We start from the raw sequence: 10,771 nt of genomic DNA, 5'->3' as shown, positions 1-10,771 counted from the left end.
GAGATAAAGAGGAGGAGAGGCAGACTCTCGGAGATCGAGAGGAATGAAGTGAGCGTGTGATGGAGTGCGTCTCTGTGAGTGTCGGATGCCTTCTTCATCTAACACATACTTAAAGAGGCTCTCTTCATCACACATGAGTGTAGGAGCTATTTCCAGGACAGTGGAGAGTGTGAGTGGTCATGCTGTGTGAAGTGGGTGCAGGTAGAGATGATACGCAGGCAGAAAGTACCCCGGTGAGGCCCAGCTGATTGTGTGTGTGTGTGTGTGTGTGTGTGTGTGTGTGTGTGTGTGTGTGTGTGTGTGTGAGACAGAGACAGAGAGAGAGAGAGAGGGCGAGGAGACACACCTCACTGGAGTCCTCTTGCTGGTTGATGACGGACAGGGCGTCCTCTGAGGCTTGTCTCTTGGCCTCCGCTAATGCTCTCTCCATCTTGGAGCGTTCGGCTGAGATCATCTCGTGAGCTTTCCTCTCTGCGTCAGACACAGCCTTCTGCAGCTCAGACATGGCCTGTCTTTTCACCTCGTTCACTGCCTCCTCTGAGATAGAAGGAGAAAAAGATAGACAGAAAAAGACAGATTAGCTCTCGGCTCGTTTTATCGTTCCGAACAGGTGTACATCATCCAAGATTTAAAACGTTCTGTCAGAAAAAGTCGCCTGAAATAATTAATCAGGTTACAACACTGACAACAGCAGATGTTTCAAACTCACTCTCTCTGATACCAAACCTGTCTATTAACTGAATTTACTTTGGTGACTGATTTCTCCCTCTGAGAGCTGAGAGGGAACTCCCACATCACATCAGACCTCGAAGTGAGGATGCCGTGCTCTCCGGCGTCTTCTGTTCTACAAACGCCATTGTGTGTGTGTGTGTGTGTGTGTGTGTGTGTGTGAGTGAGTGAGTGGTGCGTGTGTGTGTGAGTTTTTTTTTAGGACAGGCAGGTGCGTTTGGATGCGGTCGAAAATAGAAGCCTGGCTCATTAGGGGCGAACGCATCACTGTTCATGGCCGTGATAATCGCTCTCCTGCTCCCCAGCCGCTCCTCATTTACACACGCTAGGTCTTATTTTAGCTCGGAGAGAAACGACCTGGCGCGTAGGATGCGTTATGCTGGACGGCTGTGAAGGAGTGTTTGGAAAGTGTGTTATGAGGGTTTGCTTCTTTATTGCAATCACTAAACACACATACCGACGTTTCTGGACTAGAAGATGCACTTATTTGCCCTCGAGCAGGTGCAAGATTAGCATAATTGTAACCTGCCTCTTTTGTACAGTAGGTCTGCTGTTCCAGCTGTTACTTGCAAATTCATCTAATCTTATTCATTCTGGCTAATAGATCAGAAGACATCAGCTTAATGCGAACAGGTCGGTCCGGAGCGCTGCGTTTAGCCACTCCGGTGAGACGGGTGTTTTTAAAAAACTGCTTCCAAACACTGTACATCATAACGATCATCTTTCTCTTTGCTTTTATTAGTTTGATGATTGAATATGAAAGAATTCACACTTTCTAGGTTTCCTGCTAAATCCAGCTAACGGACATGAGATTAAGCAAACAAGCTAATCAAGTGGACAGCTGAAGCCCATTAGGACGAAATTAAACAGATTCAGGAACCTCTTCAGTCTATTTTTGGGTCATTTAAACCTTTCTGTCATGCATTTTACATCCAGTGACTACAATAGATTTTTATTGTTAAATGATCTAGTTTTATTTCTGTAGTGCTCTAAAACTCCAGTAGTGTCCCGGGTCAATTAGCAACAATTAGAACAGTACCAAAGGGTCCGAAGTGTGAACCTAACACAAGCTTTAAAGCAACATGGGATACATGGACAAAATCGCATGCTGTATAGTTTACGTCCTCAAAAAGATGTCTATCGTTGCTCGATGTTGTCCGTCCAACCTGCGATCAAGCCTACAGGACCATCTGCTGTATACATTACATATGTACAGACATGTGACATGTAAAAATGTAAATAAAGGAGTGAAAAAAAACCATTTCAAGTGCAGACGGATACAATTAGGTAATTAACACCCTACCCTGCTCAGTGGCATGTAGCAAAGATGCTGATTGGTCCCTCAATTTTGGATCAAGTGACACTAAAAGAGGGTTAATTGCGAGGTATAAAGACAGTTTGTCCAGCTGTGTCTCGGTGAGTAAAGTGGTGTGTGTGTATATATATACAGGTACGTGTGTGCTGTGCTCATACACACTAGTCTAATTATACATACGTCATATCCCAGTCAATATCCTGCCCCTAGGCTTGAGACTTATCTTCACACACTGCGTATGTGTGTATGCGTGTGTGTGCGTTTTTATGTCTGTGTATGCGTGTGTGTGTATATGCTTGTGTGTTTGTGTGTGTGCATATGTGTGTGTATGCATGTGTGTGTGCATGTGCATTTGTGTGTCTGTGTATGCGTGTGTGTGCGTTTTTGTGTCTGTGTATGCGTGTGTGTGTATATGCCTGTGTGTTTGTGTGTGTGTGTGCATATGTGTGTGTATGCATGTGTGTGTGCATGTGCATTTGTGTGTCTGTGTATGCGTGTGTGTGCGTTTTTGTGTCTGTGTATGCGTGTGTGTGTATATGCCTGTGTGTTTGTGTGTGTGTGTGCATATGTGTGTGTATGCATGTGTGTGTGCATGTGCATTTGTGTGTCTGTGTATGCGTGTGTGTGCGTTTTTGTGTCTGTGTATGCGTGTGTGTGTATATGCCTGTGTGTTTGTGTGTGTGTGTGCATATGTGTGTGTATGCATGTGTGTGTGCATGTGCATTTGTGTGTCTGTGTATGCGTGTGTGTGCGTTTTTGTGTCTGTGTATGCGTGTGTGTGTATATGCCTGTGTGTTTGTGTGTGTGTGTGCATATGTGTGTGTATGCATGTGTGTGTGCATGTGCATTTGTGTGTCTGTGTATGCGTGTGTGTGCGTTTTTGTGTCTGTGTATGCGTGTGTGTGTATATGCCTGTGTGTTTGTGTGTGTGTGTGCATATGTGTGTGTATGCATGTGTGTGTGCATGTGCATTTGTGTGTCTGTGTATGCGTGTGTGTGCGTTTTTGTGTCTGTGTATGCGTGTGTGTGTATATGCTTGTGTGTTTGTGTGTGTGTGCATATGTGTGTGTATGCATGTGTGTGTGCATGTGCATTTGTGTGTCTGTGTATGCGTGTGTGTGCGTTTTTGTGTCTGTGTATGCGTGTGTGTGTATATGCCTGTGTGTTTGTGTGTGTGTGTGCATATGTGTGTGTATGCATGTGTGTGTGCATGTGCATTTGTGTGTCTGTGTATGCGTGTGTGTGCGTTTTTGTGTCTGTGTATGCGTGTGTGTGTATATGCCTGTGTCTTTGTGTGTGTGTACATATGTGTGTGTATGCATGTGTGTGTGCATGTGCATTTGTGTGTCTGTGTATGCGTGCGTGTGTGCATGTGTGTTTGTGTTTGTATGCGTGTGGGGGTGGGGGTGGGTGGGTAGGTGGGTGTGCCACATCTGTCTCAGCTGGAGAGCTACTTATTATTCTGTTTGCCCTCTCCACACCTTCACACGCACATCTCTCCATTTTTCATCCTGTCTCTACCTTCATCTTTCTTTCTTTCTTTCTTTCTTTCTTTCTTTCTTTCTTTCTTTCTTTCTTTCAACATACTCTCTATCAGTGAGAACCGTGATTCTGAGTTATCCGACAGCGCATGCACCACCAAGATTAGTTTGCAGGTTAAATTCTTTTTCAAGGAGAGGCCGGAGTAGATGCAGCAATTAGCAGGTAATAGAGAATCGGGGCGACGACCAGTTTTAAAGTTTTAATCCCACTAGTATCTTGAAGGGATTATTTTCCTGTCCTTCTCTGACACAGGTTCATCCTTTACTGTACTGGCACTGATTCACTTAACAGAGTTTAAATGTCAGTCTATTATTATACATGTTATGTAATATTCTGTAGTGTAGTATTGCGCCTGACGCTGTGGCACAGGTTTGAATCCTGCTTTTTATAAACACAAATGATGACACCTCTTGTTTCATGGGGGTCTTCGATGTCATATATCTTACAAGTGCAGTCTCAGTCTCACCGTTATAAGAGATAAGGGGTGTTTAAAACAAATACATTCCTTTTGAAAGAAAAAATAATAGTCACACACTACACACACACACACACACACACACACACACACACACACACACACACACACACACACACACACACACACACACACACACACACACACACGTTTATAGCCTAGCGGTAGGCAGTCGGCCGGCAGGTTCTGGGTGTTCTTACTCACCCTGTTTGTTGTGCAGTTGCTTTATTGCAGGAGAGAGCGGGATGCTGGGGGCACCTGCGTGAAAAACAACTGCAATTAAAAGGGCTTTGGAAAACAGTGCAAATGCAGCACACAGATCTGCAGGTCTGCAGCAGCAGCGACCCGCTTCCCAGACACCGATTTTCAGCAGCTGCGGCCTTCGTGTGGTGTACGGTAAGTGCATCCTTTTAAGCTGATTCCTAAAAGTATGTATCACCAAACTCCTGTGGGCTTCTATGTCAGTCACCCTAAAAGGAATAAAACCTACCTCCAATTCTGCCTGATGCTGTATTGACGAGGACGGGGAGCGAGCTGCAGCGGGATCACGATCAGCGGTATAAAAGATTAACTCTAGGGATGAAATCCAACAACTCGTTTTGCTGATTCCTGTTCGCTTTCATTTACACCGATCGTTACTCTCAATGCCACAGCTGCTACTCTGAAAAGCAGGAGAGCTATGAGTCCTTCCTCTCATCTACCCAGCTACCCGTCTTTTCATTCCTTCTGTCCTCAAACTTCCCTCGTCCCCTGTGGCTGCTGCTCCACGGTGCTGCATTTCCACTGCACTTTTAACTGCAGTCGTCTTTCACAGCCGGGACAGATGGAGAGCACTCAGCCCTAATGATACCCAGAATCCTCTGCTCTCCCAGCCCTGGCCTTAAGTGTGTGTGAGTGAAAGTGTGAGAGCAGATCAGTCTGTTATGGTGCGAGACTCTTACCTGCCTTCCTCCAGATCTCTTCAGGTAGGTAGCCGGACGGAGGTCGATGAAGGAAGTCTCGATGAATGTCTGTTATACAGAGCGAGACAGTTACTTTAAGATTTTGCTTCATTTTAAGACTTCTTCATAGCTCCAGTGTCAAACTTAAGAAAAACATGTCATGCATAATACATGTAACAGCACTGGCACTTGTATATATAGTATATCATTTTATTGTACACATTGATATTAAATAAATCATGTCTGTGAGCGCTTTTAAAAGCTAAACCACCGTCATAAAGCTGCTCTGAAACGTCACCATAAAGAAAAGTTAAAACAGAGATGAACTCCAACCTTTCTTCATATCCTCCACGTCACTGTAGCGCCGGATCCAGTGGTTCATCTCCTCACGGTCGGCTTCCTGACAGCGGCGCAGCACGGTCAGAGAGCGTCTCGTCTTCTCCACCATGTCCATAATGCAGTTCAGCAACTGAGAGAATAAGAGAGAGTCACACACACACACACACACACAGAGAATATTATTATACGTCTACGGTAACGATCTTTATATCCGTCTTTTTAGACTAATTATTGTAGAGCATTGAAATCTATCAATGCAATCATTGAAGACATAATCAAACATATGGTCGAAAAATAGTAATGAGGAATGAGCAAAGCCAACTAATCTCACAGCTGAATAAACTCAATTACTTGCAAACACAAAAAATCATGCCGAGTAGTAAAATATGATTGATTGTGCATTTGCACGCTGAAGGAAACTGAAGTGAGACTGAAAGAGAGAGAGGTGTATTTATGACTGATCAGAGGAGCACCTGTAGCTATGGGATGATGTGCTGTAAAAACTTCCTGCTGTGTGTGTGTGTGTGTGTGTGTGTGTGTGTGTGTGTGTGTGTGTGTGTGTGTGTGATAGCAGCGCAGGCACAAGGCTTTTAGTTCAGAGCGACACAGTGTTTGTGAAACCCATTAGAGCTGTCCAGGTGCGACCCTAAGTGCTTTGTAGGATGTGTGCATCTGCTCAAATGTGTTTGTGATTGTGTGTGTGTGTGTGTGTGTGCGTGTGTGTGTGTGTGTGTGTAAGAGAGAGAAAGAGAGACAGTGGTGCTGTGAGTGTTTTAGTGGATAAACACAACAGAGCCGTAACAATAGTGCTGGAACAGCTGTGCGACCAATGAGAGGGGCCAAACCGATTCATCCTGCCCTCTCACTCCCACATCTCACTCTCGTTCCATATCTCTGTCGCTCTCTTCCTTTTTCTCTGTCTCCCTCTGTCCCAGAGGTCTACTCATCTATCAGTCTGTCTCCACCTTCTTCTTCTGCTATACCCAGTCTGCATGCATCTACCTATGACTCTGTCTTTGTCCCTGTCCAAACCTGCCCCTGTGGACCTGTCCAACTATCAGCAATCCCTCGTTTTTCTCCATCCCTTCACCTATCCTCATTATTCCTTCTGTCCTGTCCTTTGCCACATGTCCGCTCTCATCTACTCGCCCATCCTTTCTTCTTCCTTTTTTTCTTCTTCACTGCTCCACCCACACTTCCTTCTTCAGCATGCTGCACTCATTCACTTCCTCTTCGTGTCTTCCAACTGGACAGACTAAACTTTATTTGGAATTGACACCTGTTTGTTTTAGTTTGAGAAATTTTGCTCATACTGCCCCCCCAACCCCCAACCCCCAAAATCCCCCCCCCCCCCAATCTGTCTCAGGGTAATGCAGTCTCCATTCCTAATTTTTGTTCTTCTACCTTCATTCCTATTCCCTAACCACTCTGTCCTCTTCCATTGCTGTTCCTATGTTCCTCTGTGTGTGTGTATGTGTGTGTATGAATGCTTTCTCTCGCTACCTCCCTCTCTTTCTCTCCCCACCTCTCTCTCTGTGTGCATGTGTGTGTGGCTATATTTATTTTCAGTGGAGTGTCTAATTTGGCCGAGACCCAGCACAGGCCGGTTGCTCTCCGTAACTGCAGCCCGTGTCTCAGCTGCTCAGCCCAGCTGGATCTCCTCCGTTGGGTTCTTCATTCCATCTGTGCCCCTTTTTTTAACTTGTGCTCTATATTTGTGTGTGTGATTTTGTGTGTGTGATTTTGTGCATTCATATGTGTGTGAGACTGAAAGCCTGCGAAGACCTTCTTAACTCAGTCATCACACAATCTCAGCTGCTTTCGGATCTACCTGTACACACACACGCACACACACACACACTCTCACACTCACACTCACACTCACACACACACACACACACACACACACACACACACACACACACACACACACACATTCTCCCTCGTACCCAACAGAGCTACCAGGTGTGTGAACATGAACCGATGCGCAGACGTACGTTATCCAGGTGCTTCCACTCCTCAGCCCACTCACGGTCGGTGAGCCGGTGATCGATGACCTCCTCCTGACGCGCTCCATGAACAGCTGCAACACACACACACCTGAGTGAGCATGTGGATCAGAGAAACTGCAGCCCTAACTAAATCAGCTCTCCTGGTTCTGCAGTCGACAGCTGCTTCCCAGATATACCTGAAGCATCATTTTGGCTCAAGCCCACCTACAGAACATGATGTCATGTTCGAAACAGTTAAAGCCTGATTACACAATACACTGGCTTTAGGTGGTTAAGCCTGTCAGAGCATTGCATCGCAACTCATGATCTCTCAGGTAATGAAGTAAGCTACTGACTTCTGAAGTTATAAATCTTTCAAAATGGCAGGAAATACTGCATCTCTGTTTGTCTGTGTGTCTGACCTGTCTGGCGGTGACGTTCGCGAGAGTCCCTGTGCTCGCCGTGTCTGTAGGCGTCTCTGTAGTGGTGAGCCATGGCCATGTCCTCCAGGCGGTACTGCTGTGGGCCGGGGGCACTCGGGTGGGCCAGGCCATTGGGAGGGTGAGTGGGCAGGCCGTTAGGAGGACCGTGGGCTGCGATGCCGCTGCTTGGACTGAAGCGCTGGCTTGGGCTGACTGTACACGGCCGCTTGGCTATATGCTCAGTGTGCAAGGCATCCCTCTCGCTTCCTGCCTCTTTGGTCCTGCACAAAGCCAGACACAGAAGATTAAACTCAAAACTCAGTGATCCACATTTAACCTCATGAGAGCCGACATGGTGATATGAATGAGATTTAATCTTCTAGAAACTTCCCACTGCTAGAAAGTTCTAGCACATCTGACCCTTCATCTGGAAAATTGCAGTGTGAATTAATTAAATATCGAGTGGCCATTCTAGCCCTTTTACAACGAACCCTTCCTCTACCTTAGACGTCACAGATGATACGAATGACATTAGGACCATTAGGACCTTGTCTGATTTGACCTCACGGTCGAATGCAGCGGCTTAAAGCAGAAATAAAGAAGTTAGTATCTCCCATGTAAACACTCTTGTCTGGTATAAAATGAACATTAAAATCGTCTGCACCTTTAATCAGCGCAGAGCCAGAGAAGCAGCTGCATGTCTCCCTAATGCGTCTCTCTGTCTCTGTCTCTCCACACACCGAGTCCAGCTGTGTGCCATATGCATGCACTCTGTGAAGATCCCATTTAATCTCTCTCACCCTCTCGCATTATTTCACTAACTCCCTTCCGTCGTGTGTCTCCCTGCACATCTATTCCCTTCTCTTCCATCTCAGTCAGCACTCACTTTCTTTACTTTGGATTCTTCTCCTCCACTTGTCCATGTCTCCTTCTCCTCTGTAAAACTCTCAACATATCCTTCTGTTCTCTTTCTCTTCTATTCCCTCTCTTTTCCCCTCTATTTTACAAATTCTCTTCTCCTTATTCTTTCACCAGTGCTCCCTCTCTGTGTCTACATTTCTTTTCCTCCTTTTACTCATCGCTCTTTTTTTCTCATCTTTATATCTCTCTCTCTCTCTCTCTCTCTCTCTCTCTCTCTCTCTCTCTCTCTCTCTCTCTCTCTCTCTCTCAGTCCTTCTCACATTCTTTCTTGCTTATTGAGTTCTCCTTCCCTCCCCAGACTCCCTACCACTTTGTCTTTCCCTTCTTTTTTCTTCCGATCTCTCTTCTTGCTCTCTCTCTCTCTCCCCATCTCTCTCTCTCTCTCTCTCCACAGCGCAGTATGAGCTCTCTCTCTGGCAGATGTTCGATGACACCGGTGTGTGTGTGAGCCATCTGGCCATCCTGCCTCTGAAATTAATCTGTTTAGCTCGGCGCCGTGTTCAGAGGTGAAGCGTCCTCGCCTGCTCTGACCACAACAGCACCAGAACGTCTGTCCTCATATATGTGTGTTAAGACATGTTTAGGATACGTGCGTCAGTGAGGCTTCCCAGCGTCCCCGAGTCAGTAACATAACGGCTAATCCTGCTCCGGATAACAAATCCATACGAGATTATGGTGTGTATCGCTGGAACTGGAAATGATTCCTAGACTTTACAGAAGCTGTATAGATGGTAAAATAATAAACCACCCATAATACACCACTTGTTTTTACTTGATCAAAACTTTTTTCTTCACTTATGTATATTGTGTATCGGGAAAAAGATAGAAAGAGAGAGAGAGAGAGAAGGAGGGAGAGAGAGAGGAGGGAGAGGGGAAAAAGGCAAAACATTCGCCTCTTAGTAAAATCCAGCCCAATATCTCACAAATCAAAGCAGCAGCTGGAGCTGGAGGTGTGTTTGTTACATCTCTCTCTCTCTCTCTCTCTCTCTCTCTCTCTCTCTCTCTCTCTCTCTCTCTCTCTCTCTCTCTCTGTGTGTGTCAGGATCAGAGGTTTAGAACATCACCATCTGGACACATCATAACATATGGGCAGCAACCAGGGCACTCAAAGGAGAGAGAGAGAGAGAGAGAGAGAGAGAGAGAGAGAGAGAGAGAGAGAGAGAGAGAGAGAGAGAGAGAGAGAGAGAGAGAGAGAGAGAGAAGAGGACGAAGAGATAGAAGAGATAGAGAGCATCAGTCGACTCTCTCTCTCTCTCTCCGCTCTCTCTCACTCTTTCTCTCGCCTCCGTTCCCTCCTGCTTTCTCTCCTCTCTACTCTCCCTTTCTCTCCTCTTTCTCTCCTCTCTCTCTCCTCACTTTATCTCCTCTTTCTTCTCTACTATCACTCCGCTCTCCCTTCTGCTCTCGGTACTCTCGCTCTTTCTCCTTCTTTCTCTCTTTCTACGCTTCTAGATCTTCGCTTCTCTCTCTCTACTCTCTCTCTCTCTCCTCCTGCATTGCTTCTCCGCTTTCCCCTTTCTCTCTCTCCTCTTTCTCTCCCTTCTTTCCCTTTCTCTCTCTCTCTCTATCCTCTCTCTCCTCTCCTACTCGCTCTCTATCTCTTTCTCCTCTTTCTCTCTCTTTTTTTCTTTTTTCTTTTTTTCCCTCATCCCCTCTTTTTTTTTTTTTATTTTTTTCTCTTCTCTCTATTTTTTTGTTTTTTTGTTTTTTGTGTGTGTGTGTGTGTGTGTGTGTGTGTGTGTGTGTGTGTCTACAGGCAGGTTAACATCACTAACACTAGTATATTTCTCACTCTGGTCTGTATGGTGGTCGTCATCTTCCTTTCTGTATTAAAATGAAATGCTTCAACCTTCTTCAAGATTCACCTGACCTACTGTATGTGGCTGTCTTAAACACCACAACATAAATGTAATTAGTGAGAAACAGAAAGTGAACCTATAGTGAGAGGAAATTCCTTTTTTTTTCCTGAGATTTTTCAGCCAGATGCATAAGTGAGGAAATTCTGGAGAGAGAACTGAGAGAAAACGGAGAGATAAAGGAGAGACACTGCATGTTACAGTCTCACAGTGTTCACCAGGTCTGATACTGAAACCTTG

The 10,771-nt window shown here is 45.6% G+C and overlaps 1 protein-coding gene across 4 annotated transcripts in view; it reads right to left on the bottom strand.

Annotated features, from left to right (window-relative positions):
• cbfa2t3 (CBFA2/RUNX1 partner transcriptional co-repressor 3) overlaps window positions 1-10,771 on the bottom strand; it is a 54,106-nt gene that overhangs the window by 5,635 nt on the left and 37,700 nt on the right. For 3 of the 4 annotated variants that reach the window (XM_027132996.2, XM_047822275.1, XM_027132999.2), the window contains 6 exons: window positions 7,755-8,035; window positions 7,339-7,424; window positions 5,336-5,471; window positions 5,003-5,071; window positions 4,266-4,319; window positions 347-537 (listed from right to left, as the gene is read on the bottom strand). In XM_027132996.2, the coding sequence (XP_026988797.2) occupies window positions 347-537; window positions 4,266-4,319; window positions 5,003-5,071; window positions 5,336-5,471; window positions 7,339-7,424; window positions 7,755-8,035 (817 nt within the window). The remainder of the gene's footprint in view (window positions 1-346; window positions 538-4,265; window positions 4,320-5,002; window positions 5,072-5,335; window positions 5,472-7,338; window positions 7,425-7,754; window positions 8,036-10,771) is intronic. The other variant, XM_027132997.2, reaches the window with a different exon arrangement.

Source organism: Tachysurus fulvidraco, chromosome 1 (assembly GCF_022655615.1).
Source record: "Tachysurus fulvidraco isolate hzauxx_2018 chromosome 1, HZAU_PFXX_2.0, whole genome shotgun sequence".
NCBI classification, from domain to species: domain Eukaryota; kingdom Metazoa; phylum Chordata; class Actinopteri; order Siluriformes; family Bagridae; genus Tachysurus; species Tachysurus fulvidraco.
The sequence above is the reverse complement of the archived record's forward strand: the minus strand, read 5'-3'. Positions and strand labels throughout refer to the sequence as shown.